This window comes from Choloepus didactylus, chromosome 23, assembly GCF_015220235.1.
Source record: "Choloepus didactylus isolate mChoDid1 chromosome 23, mChoDid1.pri, whole genome shotgun sequence".
NCBI lineage: Eukaryota > Metazoa > Chordata > Mammalia > Pilosa > Megalonychidae > Choloepus > Choloepus didactylus.
Window position 1 is genome coordinate 18,533,562 of NC_051329.1, and position 21,900 is coordinate 18,555,461.

At 44.6% G+C, this 21,900-nt stretch overlaps 1 protein-coding gene across 6 annotated transcripts in view; it reads right to left on the reverse strand.

Annotated features, from left to right (window-relative positions):
- The window catches only part of CIT (citron rho-interacting serine/threonine kinase), a 176,586-nt gene that overhangs the window by 2,761 nt on the left and 151,925 nt on the right, over positions 1–21,900 (reverse strand). For 2 of the 6 annotated variants that reach the window (XM_037816688.1, XM_037816687.1), the window contains exons 36-48: positions 21,625–21,729; positions 21,234–21,403; positions 20,476–20,520; positions 19,945–20,025; positions 19,655–19,790; positions 18,431–18,570; positions 15,991–16,083; positions 14,039–14,147; positions 13,816–13,944; positions 13,033–13,113; positions 8,279–8,357; positions 7,974–8,153; positions 804–1,107 (exon numbers count right to left, since the gene is read on the reverse strand). In XM_037816688.1, the coding sequence (XP_037672616.1) occupies positions 804–1,107; positions 7,974–8,153; positions 8,279–8,357; positions 13,033–13,113; positions 13,816–13,944; positions 14,039–14,147; positions 15,991–16,083; positions 18,431–18,570; positions 19,655–19,790; positions 19,945–20,025; positions 20,476–20,520; positions 21,234–21,403; positions 21,625–21,729 (1,652 nt within the window). The remainder of the gene's footprint in view (positions 1–803; positions 1,108–7,973; positions 8,154–8,278; positions 8,358–13,032; positions 13,114–13,815; positions 13,945–14,038; positions 14,148–15,990; positions 16,084–18,430; positions 18,571–19,654; positions 19,791–19,944; positions 20,026–20,475; positions 20,521–21,233; positions 21,404–21,624; positions 21,730–21,900) is intronic. The other 4 variants (XM_037816692.1, XM_037816691.1, XM_037816689.1 and 1 more) reach the window with 3 other exon arrangements.

Sequence of the window (21,900 nt, forward strand, 5' to 3'; positions counted from 1 at the left end):
GATGAGAAGAGACCCTCGATGGCCTTTCCTCCTCTCTCTACTGGCGGAGGGGCTGACAATGCACTGTAGATGGCCTTAGGAGTGTGCAATGCAGAAAATGCACCCCAGCTCCCAGAAAGGTGCCTTTACTGTCTGGGCTGGGCTCCTGGAGCCGGAAATCCTGCCAAGGAGGCACCTTGACTTGCCCCCCACCACCACCACCTCGTGGGAGCCTCTTGTCTGTAACACAGCCATCTGTCTCCTCAACTGCTAACTTAAAATAAAACAGATAATACAGGCACATAATCTAAACATCTCAGAAAGTTTTAAAAGTTCTAAAAAGCAACCACTGTTAGCAACCATCCAGAAAATTCTGTGTGCATGTGTATTTGTGTTTGGAAAAGTAAACTACTAAATATTTGCAGTATGCTATCATTTGTGTTTGAAAAGGGAGAATATATATATGTATACACACACACACATTTGCCTGATGTGCTCCGAGTATCTCTAGACACTGGTAACACTGGCTGCCTCTGGGGACGGCAAATGGTTGACTGTGGAAGGGGACACCATGCCCTTTGGTAATGGTCAGATTTTGAGGAACACGCACACACACGTTCCCCTTTTTATTCTCACACACGCCATCCGTTTGCTTAGGAAATCTCTTCTTAAAGCACCCCTCTTTCCTAAACGCGTTATGAATCTGAGTCTGGACTGCGGCAATGGCGTTCCTTTCTGACAGTGGTGGCCCCGAGGGGCCCTTGGCTCCCCAGCCGCTCCCCTGGCCTCGTTTACGGATGCGCAGGCCTCTGGCCCGGACCCACCTTGTTGACCTGGGACAGTGGGGTCCGCACAGCGCCCACAGGTAGCCGGCCCCTGCTGCTGTCTTCAAACAGCCTCCCGGGCGAGCGCTCCCTCCGCGTGCTGAGCACCCGGCCGGGGGACTTCTCCCGCTCCAGGGGCCGGCCGGGGGACTTGTCCCTGCGCAGTTCCGTGCGCCCCTCCCGGTAGCGGTGGGGTGTGCTTGGCTCTCGGGGGTGGCTGGGGCCTTCGGGCGGCACCGGGCTGGAGGCCACACGCTTGGTGATGTGCTCGTTGTACGTCGGTGGGCCACGCTTGTTGGGGCTGCTGGCAGCAAGAGAGGGGGTGGGGGCTCAGGGCCAGACCAAAGAGGCATCTCCCCTCTTCTCCGAGCACAACCCCCGCTGGGTATTAGAAAGATTCCACCCAGAGTGAGTCAGACTCTCAGTTTGCTTTACTTTGGCAGTGAGGACAGAGAAGAAAGCAAAAAATGACAAAAGATAATGAAGCTTCCAGTCTTGGTGCAGGCTTTTGTTTATGGAGTAGCTGTTGGGTGTCAGGCCTGTGCTACGCTTTTGCACTGTTACCTCATTAAATCCTCACAAGAACTCTAGAGCTTGAGACAAACATGATCCTCACAGTGCAGACAGGAAAATAAAGAGAGAGGGGGGTGAAGTGGCTCCCCCAATCTAGCAAGTAGCACAGCTGGGCTTCCATAACAGGTTGGTTAACTCCAAAACCCCAAACTATGTCCTACCGCCCTAATATTTCCCAAGAGCCTGGAAGGCACAGAGGTGAGTCTTTGTTTAAGCCTAGGACCCAGGAGTCAGGGACCTGCAGAGGCCCTCGATGTGAGGGAGCACTTTGAGAAAGCCTGTCTTCATACCGCCCACTGCCCTATCTGTCCTACTTGTGGGCCTGGCATTGGTCACCGCTCCCTCCAGGTGGCTTTCTGAGAGTCTCCGTGGCACCCGATACTGATGTGGGTGCTCAGAAAGTTGAGAGACAGAGAGGTGCAGGCAACAGGCCTAATGTAATTAGGAAACTGAGTAGCAAGACAAAAACAGGATAAATGGCTCAAAAAATGTCCCTGTCCCCAAAGCTAGATGGTAATGAACAAAGCAACTGGAAATCCTGGGACTTTTTGTACTACCAAGCCACAACCCAACACCCCACCCTGGCCTGGATCTTTCAAGGTTTTTGGCAGACGCGGCCCCAGGCACCTCCCTGAAGAAGCGGAACCCAGAAACGCTGAGAGAACTGCAGTGCATCTTCAAAGTCAATTCCTTCCCATCCCTGGTCAGCAGAAAAAGTACTGGGGTTCTTGTTACCTGAGTGTAATTGGTGCTAGAAAAAGGCAACCTACCTTACATGGGGACAAACTTTAAAATGAATATTCCTTGAAAGCACATTTTCATTGATTGGGCTTTATCTAGGAAAATAAAACTAAAAATCAGGAAAATAAATTTATTTTAGCCTGTATATTTTTAAATCTAAAATATACAATTGCAACTACATGCTGATTCTAAGAATGAACAAACTATGAATCAATGTTCATTTATTTTGCTCTCATTTTCCCAACAAACTTGTATCACATTGGACTTGTGCCACAAGATCATAAAAAAGGTGATTTCTTCAAAAATACTTGAGAGCATCATTGGTTTTCCCAAAGGTCTATCTTAATCCTTGCTATTTAAGTCTTTTCCTTGGAAAAGGCTATCACTCCATGAACTTGTTGATTTTTTCTTCAATTACTGGCCTAACTGTTAATGAACCTCTCCTGTCAATGCCCGTAATTGAGAAGCAACCAACCAGCAAAGGGATTGGCCGAGTGGGGAGGAGAGCTCTAGAGCCAGCGTGTGGCTCAATTCCAGAACCAGTGCCTGTTTTTGTAAATAAATTTTATTGGAACGCAGCCAGGTCCATCCATTTACGTGTTGTCTATGGTGGCTTTTGTACTATAATGGCAGAGGTGAGTAGTTGTGACAGAGACCTCATGGCTCACAAAGCCTAAAATTGTTACCATCTGATCCCTTTACCGCAGAAGTCTGCCCATCCCTGCCCTACAGTGAAATAGAGAAATTGGTAAGCAGAGATAATTTTATAAGTGGTCAGTTCATTAGTGAATATTTTCATGTCATTCTCTTGCTTCCCCAAGAAACTGTGATTACGGAGGCTCAGGTGGCAAATGCTCAGAAAGCCAGACCCTCCCCTGTTGTCCATACAGCAGAATTTGAGATACCTCAGATTTCTACCTCTGAAATCAAGGCTTATATGCATCTCTAGCCATATGGCTTTGACATATGGAAAACTAACAAATAATCATAAATTACAAGTAGGAGATCTACATTAAGCCTATTTGTACCATAAGGGAGAATATAAAGTGTGTCACTGGGGCCCAACATCAAGCAAGCGAGAGGGTGTTCACTGCCCAGGGAAAGAAGGATGGCTCGAGGAAGGCCTTTCCAGCTGTCAGCTTAGATTAATGGGAAGAAAGAAAACAGCCATCACTTAAGCCGAGTGGGCAGTCTTCCATTGCCATATCCATTAATGACCAATGATCTACCACATCAATTTTATATTTCTTGCAAAGAGTTGTGGTTTTCTGCTCTGCTCAACAGACCGTGGCGTTGAGGCCCGCCAAGCTGGCCTAATGCATCCTAGGCTGCCCAAGCAAGTGAGAGCTGACAAAAGACTGTTCCGTAAGCCAAGAGACAACTTGAGACTAACTGCTGATTTTCCAGACATGCCTGGGAACAGCCAGAAAACAAAGACATTATTTCTGCCCTTTGGGTACACAGGTATTGGAACCATTTTCAACCACAGAATAAGCAACTCTTTACAGGGAGACCAGACAGTCTCAAGGGAGGGTGCCGAGCTATCTGACTACTGAGGCAAGGAAAAAAAATCCAATTACCATACTTTGTGGTGTGTATGTATGTGTGTGTGTTTTAACTAAAAACTGCTTTTGGTACAATGTGGAAACTACTTAAGGAAAATCTAGACATTTTCAGTGGCGGACTGCAGGCCTTTTAACAGTCTCTACTGAGGCAGGGTCAAGCCAGAAGAGTTCAGAGTGCCTGGTTATTTAGCATTTCTGGTTTTTCAGCAAATTCGTAGGTTAAAACTACACTGACCCAACATTTCAGACCAATTAGCTCTTCTACATCTACAAAAGAAAGAGACTGTTCATGAGGAATTCAGAATATCACAGCAATGACTGCCTTTTCTAAGGCCCAAGAATTTTGTGATATTAGTGGTGGTTCCTCCACCACATTGTGAGCTCCTTGAGAATAAGAACAGTTTCTTCTTCATCTCTGTATCTCCAGGCCCAAGCAGAGGGAGGGGTTCCAGATAACTATTTCTAGTAATATAGGGTAGACAAGTGACAGACTGATAAACCTGCCCAGAAACTTAAAATCCTAGGTTGATTCAATATTCTTCTGGGTTAAATAATCTCAGACCCTCTTATGGTCCAAGGTCTTGACCTTCCTACACAGTGACCTGTCTTGACCCCTTCCTAGCCCACCGTGTCAAGATGAAGCCAGACCCATTTCCACATATTGCTGAAAAGAGAGAGGGAGAAAAAAAAAGGTACAATCTCCAGGAAGTAAAACTCAGCAACCACTATCAGAATTCCGAGCTTTCCCTTCCCTGTGGCCCATCCATTCCTTTTCCAGGCATTTCTCCCACAAAGGTAAAACATGCAAATGACATATGGACAAGGTCATCTACAGATTGGGAACCACCAACATCAACTGAAAAAGGATGGTTAAATAAACAAAAGGTATGGCTACGTGAGGAACACTGAGAAGACAAAGAATGAAGAAACACTTATTACGCCAACATGGATCTATCTCCAAACTACATGAAGGCACAGAACAGGGTGTACAGTATGTATCATGAGTTGAATTGGGTACCCCCAAAAGACATGCTAAAGTCCTAAGCCCCAGGACCTGTGACCGTGACCTTATTTGGAAATAGGGTCTTCGCGATGCCACGTCAAGTTAAGATGCGGTCATCCTAACTTAACATGGGCCCTGATCCAATGTGACTGGTGTCCTCCTAAGAAGAAGAGGAGGACAGACATGAGGGAGGAAGGCCACATGAAGATGGGGGCACAGACAGGAGTGATGCACCTGCCAGCCAAGGAACACCAAGGACAGCTGGCCAACACCAGAAACTAGAAGAGGCCAGGGGATTCTCCCCTACAGGTTTCAGAGGGAGCCGGCCCTACAGACCCCCAGAACTGTGAGGCAGTACATTTCTCTTGGGTTAGGACACCTAGTTCGTGTACTTTGTCACAGCCGCCCGAGGAAACCAGACATGGGGCTATCACCTGTATTAAAAACAAAGGGGGGGGGGGTGTATGTATGGAATGTAGGATAAGGACCTCTGGAAACCCATTTCTCCATAACAGCAGAGAGAAAACTGGGAAAGACTGTCAAGATCAATGTATTCATAATCCTGGAAATTAACCAAAGGCTTGCAACAATACGAGGGAGCATTTAGTCCAAAACAATGGTCTTGCAGCCAAGCGAGGTGTGAAAACCAGGCGCCTCACAGCCACTAGAGGGGGCAGATCAAATCTGCAGTCTCCCAGGAGGCCCCATCCATAGAGCATGGGTACTACTTGACATGTCTGCTACTCTCTGAAAATCCCCATTCTCAGGGCTTGCTCAGTGGGAAAAGCCTATTCCCCAGGGTGTTGGTAAAAAAAAAAAAAAAAAAAAAAAAAACCAGTGGCAATTACTTAACACCAAAGCTGCCTGTTTTGCAGAAATTGAAAAACCCATCCTAAAATTCATCTGGAATTTCAAGGGACCCAGAAGTTCCGAGACAATTTTGAAAAAGAACACCTTTGGAAGACTCATGCTTCCTGATTTCAAAACTTACTACAGTTACAGTAACCACAACAGTGTGGCACTGTCTAAGGATAGACACATAGCCCAATGGAATGGAACAGAGAACTCTTTCTTATATGGCCAACTGATTTTTGCAAGGGTCTCATGACCATTCAATGAGGAAAAGTTAGTCTTATCAACAAATGGTGCTGGGAAAACTGGATATCCACATGCAAAAGAATGAAGTTAGACCCTTACCTCACACCATATACAAAAATTAATTCAAAGACCTAAATGTAGGAGCTAAAACTATGAACTGTTAGAAGAAAACATAGAAGAAAATCGTCATGAGCTTGGGTTTGGCAATGGATTCTTAAGTATGACACCAAAAGCACAGGCAGCAACAGAAAAAAAAAAATAGATAAACTGGACTTCATCCAAATTAAATATTTTTGTGCAAAGTACCCTATCGAGAGAGGGAAAAGTAACCCTCCAATAGGGGAAAATATTTGTATATCATATAACTGCTAAGGGACTCGTATCTAAAATATATAGAAAACTACAACTCAACAAGAAAAAGACAATCCAATTAAAAAATAGACAAAGGATCTGAATATACATTTCTCTAAAAAAGCTATACAACAAATGGCCAATAAGCACATGAAATGATGCTCAACATCATTAATCATTAAGAAAATGCAAATCAAAGCCACAATGACATACCACTTCACGCACACCACAAAGACTAGAATCAGACAGACGGACAGTAAGTGTTGGTGAGGATGTGGAGAAACTGGAGTCCTCATTCACTGCTGTTGGATATGGCAAACAGTGCACTTTGGAGAACGATTTGGCATTTCCTCAAAATGTTACCATATGACTCAGCAATTCATTCCTTATGTGCATACTCAAGAGAAACTGAGAACATCTGTGTCATGAATGTTCATAGCAGAATTATTCATAATAGCCAACAAGTGAAAATAACTCCAGTGTCCATCAACTAACGAGTGGATAAGCAAAATGTGCCCTATCCATATAATCAAATATTATTCAGCCATAAAAAAGAATGAAGCACTGATACATGCTACAAGACAGACGAACCTTGAAAACATTATGCCATGTGAAAGAAGCCAGACAGAAAACACCACATATTGCGTGATTCCATTTATATGAAGTGTCCAGAATAGGCAAATCCGTAGAGACAGAAAGTAGATTAGTGGTTCCAGGGGCTGGGAAGACAGAGGAATAGGGAGTGAAAGATAAGGATGCAAGGTTTCTTTTTGTTCTAAAATTAGATTGGGATGATGGAAATATACTAAAATCCATTGAACAGTATACCCTAAAAGGGTGAATTTTATGATATGTGAATTATATCCTAATAAAGTAGTTTATAAGAAAAGAAGAGTAAGGGTACATACACACACAGAGACCACATATTTGCTTATATATGCATTAAGGATCCCCAAAAGCACACAGAAATTTACAGACAGTTTCCTTCCCAGGTGGGGAAGTAGGTGGCAGGGGGTGGAGATGTAAGAGGGCAGGAAAAGAGACTTTGTACTATACACCCTGCTGTACCCTTTCAACTCTGTACCATGCTATTGGATTACTAATTCAAAAATTAAATCCAATTGAAAAGGAAGCCTGGTCCAATCACGTTTAAGAGGTCTCGGCATCCCGTGGAGCCCACCAGGCAGTCGGAACCCCTGGCCCATCTCACGGTCTCACCACTCCGGGCCTCCGCTCCTGCTTTTCCCCCCAGCCTGTGCACTCCTCTCCATCCCCTCCTCCCACCGAATGTCTTCCCGAAAGTCCTCCCTGACCTCCCCCTGAGGTCCCCCTGTGCTTTAGGCTCTCCCTGGACTCATCCTTATCCTCTGGGTTGGGCAGAAATTGCCAGATTGCTCACGTCTCTCTCCCAGTGGGCTACTAGCACTGTCCACGAGGGGCCAAGCCTGACTTAGTCCCCCTTGTTCCCTGGCAGAGAGGCCAACAGCAAAATATTTGCTAAAGCAATCAATGCAGAATTCTTGCTCTGTTCTGAACAGAGGCACTGAAAATTCCCACCACAGAAAGACCAGATCCTTCCTACTTCTACAAGGTGGGGGGGGGGGGGGGGCATTTAAAAACTGTCCTGCTGCTTCTATCAAGCACTGTGTCATTTAAAGCAGCAGATCTCAAAGAAATGAGTGATGTGAGTTGGAGGGCAAAGATTGGTAAACCTTCAACCAGTTTAGTAAGAATTCCTTCTGCTTGGCAGGAAAGCATTTTGCTCCTCCCCCTCCCCCCGTGCCATGAGGAAGGTGAGAGGTACAGCACCTGCGGGATGGGGAGGGGGAGGTACGGTACCTGCGGGAGGTGGAGGGAGGGCGGTGGTGGTCAGTGCCAGACTCCTTCACCAGGTTTCCTTTGCAACAGATGACCCTCAGTTTATCCTGGTACGAGGAAGCCAGGTAAATCGCTCCCGATGAAATCGCAGGACCCAGATAACGTGGGTTGGGGATTTCCAAATACGCTCGGGCAGGGGTTCTGTGGAATTCCAGAGGAGAGTTTACACTGCAGGTTATCCCTGTTGCTACGCAGGCTGGGGAGACACACACACCCCAACAGCCTGCCCCACACAGCTCAGAAATGCACAGAAGGGCAATGCTTACCCCAGAGAGGAGCGTGCCTGGATCTCTATTACTTCGAGTGAGTTGAAGTGAGTCACAAACAGATAAGGTTCTCTGTAGGCTGAATGGCCACCAAAGAGGAAGAGCACGGGGCAAAGGGTGAAAAGAGAGAAAATTAAAACCTGGCTACAATGCATCCTTGACTATGAAATACCACGTAAAGGAATTTATCCTACAGATCCACCACATGCCAGCATAATGATGTATATTACAAGATTATTGATTGACATTTGTTATAGCAGACAATGGGAAATCACTCAAGAGTTCTTTATAAGGGGTCTGGTTAAATAAATTACGGTACATGTACGGTTTTCTGCATAGCTATGAAAACACATGAAGAAGCTCCCTACGTAGTGGTAAGGAAAAATACCCACAGTATAAGTGCATAAAGCAAGGTTCAGAATAATGTGAGAAGTGTGCTACTTCACTGATTCAAAAAAAAGCATGGGGATCAGACTATGTATGTGCTTGTACCTGCATTAATGCTGGAAGGATAAGAAACTCTTAAAAGTGGTTTCTTCTGGGAGAATTTGGGAGATGGATAAAATATGTGCGACTTTTCATTGTATACCTGTTTAAATTATTGGATTGTAAAACACTTCAAAAAAACAAATTATAAAAAGGCTCTCCCATTTCCAAGAAAGATGGTGAAGTAGGCAGCTCTAGGACCCGGTCCTTCCATTCCACCCAAACAACTATTACAGACGGGGCTGTCTGAAATGACTACTATAAATCTCGGAGGCCAGAAGAACACTGAACAGCATCCAGGGAAGAGTGGAGGAGACACTGGTAAATTACGGTTCAGAACTGTAAATTGTTCTCTCCGCACAAGGCGGCTGCTGGTGTCCGTCCCCCATTCTTGGCCACTGTGGGGATGGGTCCCTGGCTGGGTGCTGATAACAGAAAAACCCTCTTTGCCAAGAACAGGGCTGGGCACAACCGATCACTGATCACAGCTTTTGATTAGTGAATTTGGATGGCTGGGTCCTGGCTCTGAGGACAGTATTGTTTCAACCCCAGGGGGAACAAGGCCTGTGGCAGCCATTGTTTCAGCCCTCCCCAGAAGAAGGTGGAGGAGATTTAAAGACACTGCACTTCCTCGGAGCTGCAGGGGACAGTTAGTTGAAGGGCTGCATTGGGGAGTAGTCGGAAAAGATTTTAGTGCCCTCTCTGATCCCCTCCCCAGGGCACTTTGGAGTCTGTGCCCCGCTCGTGGGTTCCTGGTCCTGCTTTGGCTGGGAAAGTCCTCTCTGGGGAACTCTCCTCCCAAAATTTGCCCTCCAGGCAAAAGCAGCATTAGCCAATGAAAGGAGTATAAAAAACTATAGTGGCAGACAGTCAGGGACAAAGGCCTGCTGGCTTCAAACAGCTGGGAGAGGGAGGTCTGTCTCCTGGGAAGCAGAGGGGACAACCAAACACCTATAAACAGATGAAACTCCAAAACAGCGACCCAAGAAAAGCCCAAAACAAGACAGAGGCCCAGCAAGGCAAAGAAAACCCTGCACACTGCATTCGCCTTGGGCAGAACTTCCTGATAGGAGGGCTGTAGCTCAAGAAAATCTGTCTTATCGCCAGCTGTTTAGAAAACCAAGAAACAGACATCCCAGGAAGTACAATCCACAATTAAAATTTTTAAATATTAAAATGTACAGTGTGCAACAAAAGAGTACAAGACAAAGAAATACAAAATGATGGCCCATCCAAAGGAAGGAGGATAACAATACAGGAAACACCAACAAGAAGAAGAGAATGTGGGCATGATAAACAACACCTTTAAAAAATTGATCTTAAAAATACTCAAGGAGATACAGTATAGTGAAAAAAGAAACTACAAAACATCAGGAAACAATGAATGAGCAATATAAGAGTCTACATAAAGAGAGAGAAAATTTTAAAAGGAACCAAACAGAGCTACTAGAGTTGAAGAGCACAATAACTGAAATGAAAAATGTTTGGAGGGTTTCAAGAGCAGACTAAAGCAGGCAGAAGGATCGGTGAACTTGAAGACAAGACACTTGAAATGAGTCAGGCTGAGGACCAGAAAGAAAAAAGAAATATTAAAAGTAAAAATAGCCAAAGACAGCTATGGAACACCATCAAGAGCATCAATATACACAATATGGGCATTCCAGAAGAAGGAGAGAAAGGGAATGAAGAAATACTCAACAAAATAAGGACAAAGAACTTCCCAAACTTAGCAAAAGACATGATACGCACATCCAAGAAGCTCAGAGAACACCAAACAGGATAAACATGAAGGAAGATACACCCTGTCATATATTGACTACACTATCGAATACAAAGGACAAGGAGAGAGTTCTGAAAGCTGCAAGAGAAAATCAACATAGGAGGGAGTCCCCATTAGACTAAGCCCTGATTTCTCATCAGAAACCATGGAGACAAGAAGGCAAACACGAGGAAATGAAACAACACACTCTTAAACAACCAATGGGTTAAGTAGGAAATCAGATGCAAAATTAGGAAATAACCTTGAGACAAATGAAAATGAAAATACAACATACCAAAACTAATAGGATGCTGTGAAGGCAGTACTGAGAAGGAAATTTATAGCTCTAAACACTTACATTAAAAAAAGAAGACAGACTCCAAATCAGAGACCAAACCTCAAAACTGGAAAAACTAGAAAAAGAAGAGCAATTCAAACCTCAAGTGAGCAGAAGGAAGGAAATTACAAAGATCAGAGCAGAGATAAAGGAAATAGACCAAAAAAAAAAAAAAAAAAAAAAAAAAGAGAGAGAGAGAATCAACAAAACCACAAGTTGGTTCTTTGAAAAGATCAACAAAATCAACAAACCTTTAGCTAGACTGACAAAAATAAAACGAAGACACAAGTAACGAAAATCGGAAATAATGAGGACATTACTACCTACCACACTGAAATAAAAGAGGACCATAAAAGGATACTATGAACAACTGTATGTCAGTAAATTAGATAACTTAGATGATATGGACAAATTCTTAGAAACACACAACTTATCTACACTGACTCAAGAAGAAATGAAGAGCTCAACAAACAAATTAGTAGTAAAGAGACTGAATCAGTGATCAAAAAACTCCCAACAAAAGTAAAGCCCAGGACGAGATGGCTTCACGGGGAAATTCTACAAAACATTGCATGAAGATTTAATGCTAATTCTACCCAAACTGTTCCAGAATATTGAAGAGGAGAGAACACTCCCTAACATTCTATGACGCCAACATCACCCTCATACCAAAGCCAGATAAAGATACCACAAGAAAAGAAAACCGCAGATCAATATCCTTTACAAATACAGATGCAAACATCATCAACAAAATACTAGTAAACCAAATCCAACAGCATGTGAAAAGAATTATACACTATGATCAAGTGGGATTTATCCCTGGTGTGCAAAGTTAGTTCAACCTAAGAAAATCAATTAATATAATACATCACATTAACAGAATGAAGGGAAAAAACCACATGATCATTTCAATTGATGCAGAAAAGGCATTTCACAAAATATATCATCCCCTCTTGATATAAACACTTAGAACACAAGGAATAAAAGGAAGACTGAAAGCCTTCCCGCTAAGATCAGGAACACAACAAGGATGCCCAATGTCACCACTGTTTTTCAACATTGTGCTAGAAGTTCTAGTTAGAGCAACTAGGCAAGAAAAAGAAATAAAAGGCATCCAAATTGTTAAAGAGGAAGTAAAACTTTCACTATTTGCCAATGATATGATTCTATACACAGAAAATCCTTAAAAATCCAAAACAAAGCTTCTAGAGCTAATAAATGAATTCAGGAACATGGCAGTATACAAGATCAACATCCCAAAATCAAGTGTTTCTTCTATGCACAAGCAATGAACAAATGGAACAAGAAATCAAGAAAAATATCCATTCACAATAGCAACCAGAAGAATCAAGTATCTAGGAATATATCTAACCAAGGATGTAAAGGACTTGTACACAGAAAGCTATAAAACTTTGCTAAAAGAAATAAAAGAAGACCTAAATAAATGGAAGGACATTCTGCATTCATGGATTAGAAGATGAAATATCACTGAGATGTCAATACTACCCACAGCAACTTATAGATTCAATGCAATCCCAATCAAAATTCCAACTAACTTCTTTGCAGAAATGGAAAAGTCAATCATCAAATTTATATGGAAGAGTAAGGGGCCCTGAATATATAAAGCCACCTTGAAAAGGAAGAATTAAGATGGAGGACTTAATTCCAAAGAGCGTTTACTCTTTGACCCAGCATCCCCACTGTTAGGAACTTAGAATCAGGGCACTATCTGACAAGTGCTCAAGGATTAGTACAAGGATGTTCATCACAGTGTCGTTTATACTTATAGAAAGATCGGACGTGACCTAACTGCTCTGGCTAATTTGAACTGGTCAGCTGAGTAGGTGTCCAGCTATGCCATGGAACACTGCGCTGCCTTAGAAACTGATGTAAATGAGCCCACAGGGAACGGCTTCCTTTCCGTCACGAGAGCCCAACATATACTTCACACTGGGACTGCGGCCCAATGACCTTCCCGATTGGACTCAGGCAATTCTTCATCAAACCCCAGAATCTGCCCTGAACATTTATTCGGGTCAGTACCAGATACGTCACTTGGTGTCTAAAGGAATCCACAAACACAGTGTTTCGGCCCAACAGAAGCCCCCTGCAGTTCTGTCCTGGGGCACCAGCGGCTGGTGAACGAGGGGCCCTCCACCCCGTCTCACTTACCGAAGGCCAGAGGCAAGCGACTCCACTTGAGATCATCTGTGCGGCTACGTCTCCCGTAAGAGTCCACGAACACCCCAAATTCTGCAGGGAGTCAAGAGCCCAGGGGCATTAGCACGGTGAGAGGGAGAGGGGATTGGTAACAAATTCTGACTGAAGAACGAGGAGGAGTCCAGAGGACAGCTAGCCAGATCTAACTGGACTGTTGAAACCTGAGGAACTTTGCTGAACCATGTCTCTCAGATGATCTGTTACAGAAAGAGGGTTCACATGGTAGGGGGTGGGGGGTAACCGGAAAAGAGACGTGGAAGGAAGGAGGGTAGGGAGACAAGGAGGAAGAGGACGAGACAGAGACACCCAGGGATAGGGAGGGAGAGAGAGAGAAACCCAGAGATTTCAATTGAAAAAATAAAGGAAAGAAGAGAAACACCAAGAGAAAAAGAAACAAAGGAGGACAGAGAATGAAGGTAAGGAAGCAAGTAAATGGGAGAAAGGAAAGGGAGTGAAGAAATCCAAGAGATAGAAAAGGAAAGAACTGCCTGCACTTTGGAGAGAATATGATAGAACGGAATGGGCTAGCACCCCGATGTGGGGTGGGAATCCCCAGGCAGCCTCGGTGGTGCCAGAACAAATTCTCTCCAGCCCAGCAGGGTCCGCCTGTCCCGGAGCCCCACTGACTATGCCCCACCCAGCTCGGCCCCGCCTGGGTTTCCTGGTGCCCGTGAGCCCTCAGCTCACCATGGCCAGGTGACAGCCCCGGGGCCAGAGCAGCTGCCTGGGACTCACCGTGGAAGCACAGCAGGTACTCCTCCCGCTGCCCTGCACCGTTCACCTGCACGATCGAGACAGGGAAGCTGTTGGAAGAGGAGGCAAACACTGCGGGTGCCAAGGAATGGTCATTCTTATCCAGGAATTCTGTAAAGGCAGGCAAGAAGTGGGGCTTCAGGGATTCTCTCTCATTCTCAGCCAGGCCTGAGCCACGTGGGTGGGAAGAGGTTTCAAACCCTACCCTCAAGCGTATACTGCTTCATGTCAATTTCATAGAATTTATTGGTTCCAATGAGGATACTGTAATTGGTGAAGTGTATACAGCTGCAAGGCTCGGAGGTCTCGATCTCCTAGAGATGAGAAAGCAGAGAAGCATCGGAGAGTTAGCACCTGATGCTGCATGTCCCCGGCTATTCTGACTCACCACCAGACTTGCTCACACGCCGCACAAAACCCATCCAACGCACTCACGCCCCTCATGCTGACAACCCATTTGCTACCTCTTGCTACTGTTCTGTACAATCCCAGATTAAGAAAATAAGGTTGAATTGCAGCCTGAAGAGGCCAGAAACACCATTTCAATGCAAGGGTAACATTCAAAGATGGGACAAAATTCAACATTCTTCACAGAGAACGAAGGCTGGAAGAATATACCAGCTGTCAGCAGAAGTGGTCAGTTTACTTCTTTTTGCTAGCACATAAGTTTAATCTGAACCCGTATTACCCATGTCATTATCATCATCATCACCATATCTTAACTATCTGCTTCCTAATCATTTCTAGTTGCTTTTCAGTCAATCCAAAGCTGTTCAAAAACCTAGGTGTGCATGTTCAAAACGGTAGTCAGGGATTATAAAGAAGCAAGGATTTCAGAGAATTTCCCTGAAGGTTAACAGTTCAAATTCTAATCAAATCAGTCTTATTGCCCTCCCCAAACAGTTACCGATCACCTACTACTGTGTATGAGGAAACTTTTTGGCAGCACAGTGAAAAGGTGGGGAAATTGAACTTCAGTTTTGATCTCAACTTTGTAGCACAGGATCTTTCCATGTCCTAGCTGTTTTACCTGAAATCTGGGGACCACCATCCCCCTACTTCTCAGAACTGTGGTGAAAAGTTTGTAAATAGCCAGCTCAGTTCCTGACAGCAGGAGGCACTCAATAAAAACACAAACTAAACTAACAACATCCTGCCCAGAATGAAACCGTTTCTCTCTTACAGGTAATGATGCTTATATATTCATCCATCATTCATTACACTTTGGCAACTAATCACAGAAGCACCTGAAATAAATCAGGACCTCCTTTCTTCTTCTTTTTTTTAACTTTTTATTTTGAAATAATTTCAAACTTACAGGACAGCTGCAAAGATAATAACAAAACCCATACAGAACTACAACATATTCACCACCACCCCAACCCAGATCCCCAGATCCAAATTTTAACACTTTGCCACATTTGCCGTATCATTCTACCTATTCAGCCATCCTTCCTTCCATCCATCCATCCCCCCATTTGTCTATTTTCCAAACCTCTGAGTGTAGGTTGTATATATCATGTTCCCTGAACACTTAATTCTGCGACGTCCTTTTCTTAAGAACAAGGATATTCACTTATGTAACCACCTAAGTACAGCTATCAAGTTCATGGAATATTCTTAATCTATGGACAACAGACAGAGCCTTCTCTGTCTGAGATTGAGGCGAGTTTAAAGATCTAGCATGTGCCTGGGCCACACTGTAGTCACCATTACAACTCACTCTGCTCTGAGGAAAACCAGCTCCCTAATTACATTCAAAATAGACAAAAGGAGCCAGCACGGGTTATTAAAGGAAACTCCTAGGAGTGGAGACAGATTCTGCTAAGTGCCCCTGGGGACTTGTTCGCTGGTTCAAAAGAAGTGTGTCCTCTGTCTGCCAACTTCCTTTTAACAAAAAGCTGACTTTCCTGGGCTGGATGGTGAGGCAGCTCACTGACAGAAGAAAAGTGAGAGGGAAAACTTCACTCCCCCTGCAGCTCTGGAGTTCCTGCAGCAGAGGGGTCTCGCTCTCTCCAGCGGTCAGCCCAGGTTGCAGGGAGGAAGGGACCCAGTGCACACTGACCCCCCAAGGCAGCGCACTTCCCACACCCCCCAGCTTGCAGGAGGAGCAGGCAGGGCTGTGCCACGCTCACCTGGGGCAGGCTGAGGACTTACTTTCCGAATGCAGTACTTGCTGAGGTTTTCGTTGTAGCGGAGAATGACAACTTTGCTGGGCATGGCAGCACAGATGCAGAGCCCGTTCTCAATCTGAAAAGCAATTGGAGAGGAAAAAGAGTGGTCACTGGTGTGTGCACTGGCCCCACAGCAAAATGAGGAAAAGAACATTAGTTGAGAGCAGGGTTTCTCAACCTCGGCACTAGCACATTTTGCAATGAGTAATTCTTTGCCGTGAAGGCCATCCTGTACATTGTAGGATGTTTAGCAGCATCCCTGGTCTCCACCCACTAAAGGCCAGGAGCTCCTCTCCCCCTAGCTGGGACCACCAAAAGGTTTCCAGAAATTTTCAGATGTTCCCTTGGGAGGAGGAAAATTACTCTTAGTGGAGAACTAATGCTTTAGAGCAAGGGCCTTTAGATCTCAATAGATCCACCTGCCGCCATACCATCATGGTGTGTGGGCCTTTTGCTGGCGAGATTCTTTTGAAAACATTAACATGGGGGGCGGGTGGTGCTAGAAGTTGCTGAAAAATTTAGAGAAAATTGTGATCCAAAGGGAAAACTTCTTAGTTAAGACCTATGTATGTTGAGTTCTACAATAAAACTCTCTTTTTCCAGAATAAGTCCATCCCTTTCTTTACTTCCTACAACCAGATCTTCATCATTGACCAAAGGGTGAAAAAAGCTTATTGTTCAAAATGATCCTGAACTGAAGGTGAGCAGTTGTTAGGGTAGGTGTGGGGAGATGGGATGAGACAGGGATACAGAGGAAAATGCAAATTATTGGTAATGTTCTCTTTTTTGGGTTAGGTAGTGGGTTCATAGATGTTTACCACATTACTAAACTTTATAATTTACCTACAGGTTCCAGACATTGTTTTGAGCATTTGAAAACAGTGATGAAAATAATTTATAATTTTTTAAAACTAATTTTTGAAACTAAAATGCACATTTCTAAGTAATAGTTCGCCAAAATCAAAACAGAAATTTAAAAACATGTGGAATAAAAATAAAAAGTTTACCTACTGAAATTGACAGGGTGCAACTAAAATAGTACTGAGAGGAAAATGCATAGCCTTAAAATGCTTATATTAGGGGGAAAACCCTAAAAAGTTAATGAGGAGCTAAATAAGAAATTAGAAAAAGAATAATAGAGGGAAAACAAAGAAAACCGAGGGAAAAAAAACAAAGATAAGTACAAAAATTAAAGACAAATAAAACCATGCTATAACAGAGAGAATCAACAAAGTCAAAAGCTGCTTCTTGGTTAAGGTTAATAAAATTGGAATAACTGATGACAGTAAGACAAATAAGAGATATGGCACAAGTAGTATAAGAAATGATTAAGGTAATGCAATTACCATAAGAGAATACAACAGAAAAAACCTAAGGGGATAAAAAAAGAAAGAAAAAAAGAAAAATGAGTATTCTCTTTAAAAAGAAAAAAAAATTATTAAAATGTACAAGGGCGCAGTGGTGTCCCCTGATTTAGGTCCTGGCTGAAATTCCTAGCTCCCTCTGGTAATGTCCATTTAGCAGGCCCTTCTCCAAGGAGTCTTCCTAGGCCAGCTGCCCCCCTCTTTTTATTTAGCACTTTGCAATAATCCCATCACTCACATAAGTGACAATGGAAAAGAAACCCCACATAGTCAGAGGGCCCCAGGCTGAGGCCCCACTCCAGAGGCCCCTGTGGGGAAGCCACACCTTGCCCCTAGTGGTGCCCAGAACAGGCACCTCTGAAGGCTCAGTCAAGCACACGGAATATGCTCGGTGAATGTTTATTGAGTGACTAAATGATTGAATGCCCAGCGAGCTGTCTCCTTGGGAGTGAAAGGCTGTGGTTTTCAACCAGCAGACGTCCCTAGCCTCAGAGGGTCTACAAAATGCCTGATTCAGATTTCACTGAAGTTATATAGGAATGAGTGTACACACTCATATACACTCAATTTTTTAATCAAAGAAGGCTTTTTTAGCAGCAGGCAAGCAAATGTGTTTATGTGCCAAATTTCAATATGCTGGAAACTACCAAAAAATTAACTTTTCTTATTAATTGACTTGGTGATGTAAATGCCATAAATTCAAATTTGCAAATTTCTAGGAATAAAGTATCTTTTGATATAGTTCAGATATGGGGTTCCCCAAGTAAGATTTTTTTAAAAAAATTGCTCCACTATATACACACATGCTTTCATAAAACTACGGATCATCCTTTTAGTTTTGTTTATTGCACTCTCATTTTTCTCTCACAACGTTTCCTTTAGATTCAAAGCTTGTGCACATTTCAGGGCTACAAAAATTATCTCATGTGTCCAAAGGACAATTTTGAACCCAGGTTTAAAATGTACCATTTTCAAGGTCGAATCATAAGCCTTGTGCGGAGAGAGGCAACGCCAATTTCTAGAACATTCCACCAGTGGAGACCTTGCAGAGAAGCTTACCTTGCCAGCAGCAAATAAGTGGCAGCCCTTGACAGCTTCGAAAATGTTGGGCGAGATGTCTGGCTGGGCAGGAAGGTGAGACTGTGCAAGAGACTGTTTCACTTTCTTTATGTCAACAAGACACAGAGCCCGCTCCTCTCCTAAAGGGGAAAATGAACAGCCTCTTTTATCAGTGTGAAGCTGTCAAAGGAAAGACATGGGAGGGTGGTTCTAGGTCTATTCACAAATAAAACCCACGAGAGGCCAATAGGGTGGACTGAGTTTTCCACAGAACACTGTGAACACATTTCAGATCCAAGTTTTCAATTTAAAATGAAATCTTCAGCCTTTTAGTCGAAATTCTGGGGGAGAAAATTCTCAGACATAAAATCAAGGAATGTGAATGGTACTTTCAAATGCTCTCCCACCAAAGTAAAGAAGAACGCATTAGGAAACAATTATATGTCCATTCCAATATGCTTATGTCACAAAAGTCAAAGAGAGGCTTAGGAACTGTTCCAAGATTAAAAGGAGATAAGGACACAAAACTAAATGCAATGCATGACCTGGATTGCATCACGAATCAGGAGAAAAAAAAAATACTATAAAAGACATTATTGGGGCCACAGGTGGAATCTATGGGCAGTATATCAGATAATTGTATCATGGCAAGAGTTAAATTTCCTGAATTCAAAAATTGTACCCTGGTTATGGGAAAGAATACCCCTGTTCTCAGGGTGAAACTGCTAACGAATTGGAGTCCTGATATCTGCAACTGACTTTCAAATGGTTAAAAAAAAACACGTGTACATGTGTGTATAAGCAGGTGCACATGTGTGTGTGTAGAAAGAGAAACAAATGTGGACAATGGTAACATGTGGTGAATCTAGACGCAGGGTCTGCGAGAGTTACAGAGAAATTAAAGCAGTGAAGCGCTGGCCGAGAAGGCGAGCTCTCAGGAGCTCATGGCCCACAGTGGTATGGATGCCCCTGGGACAAAGGCTGGACTTCATGAGTCTTTAAGGCTCTGTCACTCCTCACTTGGCATAATGGTGACATGTTGCCTGGGGGTGGGAGGCTGCACCAAACTGGACACCAAAAGCTCCATCAGTTCAGGGTTAGGTGTCTACAGAGACAGAGCCGAAAGAGCCAAGAGGGCCATCCTTTGTGCTTCCCAAGTGCAGGTGGCTTTCAAATCGTTTCCCTTAACACTAAGAAAAAAGCATCAAGTCCTTGGCCCAACACCTGCTATCATGAGTAGCTTCTCCAGGTCCTTGATGATATAAATTTGGAAGACGGCTCCAATCCCTGGGACGTGGGTCAGGGAGTTCTTCAAGACATTCAGTGCATAGAGCCCTTCCTCAGTTCCCACCAACACCACCTGCAAGGGCAGAAGTCCAAAGGCAGAACATAAGCATAATCAGGCCCCCCTCATAATCCCAAATAATTACAGCAGCAAGGCCTGCGGCGCCCTTTTCTGCCTGACCGTGCACAGCTGCAGCTGACATCGGCTGGCAGGGCCCAGACAAAGTTACCTGGTCACTGAAGGGCAGTGTGCAGTTCATGTCTAGGCGGTCATCACCTTCCAGTTTCAGCAGGGAGTTGCCAAGCAATTTCTTTTCATGCATAAAAGAAAACGGGGCGGGGCGGGGGCGGAAAAGAGGGCATTGTCAGATTGCAATGTTCACGACCAAACCATCAAAGAGACAAAAGCAAGAAGTGAGAGTTTCATGCCAGGAGTAAAGACAAGTCACTCCCGAAAATGCTCAGAAACACACATCCGCTCTTGGCTTGCCCCTTATGTTGATCTGCGCTCAAACGGCAAGACATGAGTGTTACTGGAATCTCGGTGTTGGGGTGGCTGTTAATTGGCATCTGAGTTACAAGTCAGCTTGAGTGCGGAAACGAGTGAGTGTAGTAGGCAGAGAGAGCTATTGGGTGACAGGAAGTGGGCCGAAGCTACCGAGATTCCACCTGCAAAGGGTTAATAAGCCACACGGAAGGCCCCTTCCCCTCCAGGCTGCGAAGCATCCGGAGCAAACCAACAAGGCTCTGAATCTCTTTACCTGAACCCACAGGGGCAGAAGGTCGTAGGAAACACAGTCACGGGCCTATTGTACACACAGTGACACGGGTTTCAGTAAGAGGCTCACATGGTAACAGCAAAAGAGGTCATTGAGACAGGTCTACCCGGTGAGCAAAGCTCTTATCAGGAGGCTCACGGTTAAGAATTTTCCGATTGCTGGCACTTAAAGTATTCATTAGGAGTTAAGTGTTTTAAAAGAGCTGCTTGGTCTTCGGTGGAGCAAAAGCCAATGAGCAAGGAGTGCCTGTTTGTATCCCGGAAAGTTCCAGGCGGAGTGATGCCAATCAAGTCACGCCTACGTTTCTAACATCTTAAAGATAAGTAGGATTTCAACCCAGAAGAGCAAATACTTGCAGGAACAATCACGAAGGTTATGGAAAGCCTTCTTGAAGTAGACATGGCTGTCGGCAGCCTTAAACACCACTTCATGGCCAAAGTGCTTACAACTCAAACCTTCAAGCCATCAGAGTAAACAAGAGAGGCCTTCCGTCTAAGGACATCTGCTGCAGTGTTGCCACAGCCAAGCCCTGGTGTCCCTGAGAGGTGGCTCATGGTGCTCATTTTTCCCATTCCATCCTCAGAGCCTGCCCTTCATCACATAAAACTCCCCATCAGGACACAGCCTCGAGCCATCACAGAGAGGAAGCCCGAGGGAAATGAGGACAGTCACAGGGATCCCCATCTTGCAAGTCAGCCCAGTTTACAGATACAAGCTCCCAGGCCCATTTTCATACTCACAGCATCAGCTTCTGCTTTTTCCCTAGAAACTCTCCCACCTGCGACAACTGATTCTAAGGCGGTGACCCAGCGCTGTTTGTCAGGGAAGCTGGGGGCTAGCAAGTAGAGGGTTCTCCCAGGCCAGCAGGTGGTGTGCGGGTGCGAGTCCATCTTCAGGATGTACGGGACATCTAGGAGATTTCACAGAGAGGAGGGGGTTAGGTGTGGGTTTCCACCTCTCCTGCAGGGAGAGACGCCACCAAACATAAGTCACAGTTACTGTCTGACTTCGAGCGGAGGAAGGGGGCTGCCTTTGCAGAGCTGGCTCCCATCTCCCCCACACCCCCTGCCCTTTCTGAATTATCAAGCCCAGCCCCCCTCCAGGCTGGGGCTCCCCTCTGCTCCTTCTCACCCGCTTTGGCTGTGTTTGCGAGTTCCGAAGCACCGACGGCGCCATGAATAGACACGTCCCCGTCGGGAAGGCACAGCTCAAATTCTTCCACCGGCCTCTGTCCAGCTTGGTGCAAAGAGGAAGCGCGGAAAGAAAAACAAAAGAACAGGAACAAGAACAAGGGGGGAAGAGAGAAAAAGCGAAAGAAAGCGAAAGGGACAGGGTACGCATGTGAAGTGAGGCACACGAGAACAAAGAAGAGGGAGAGGAGGTGTGCGGAGAAGGCAGAGAGGGAAG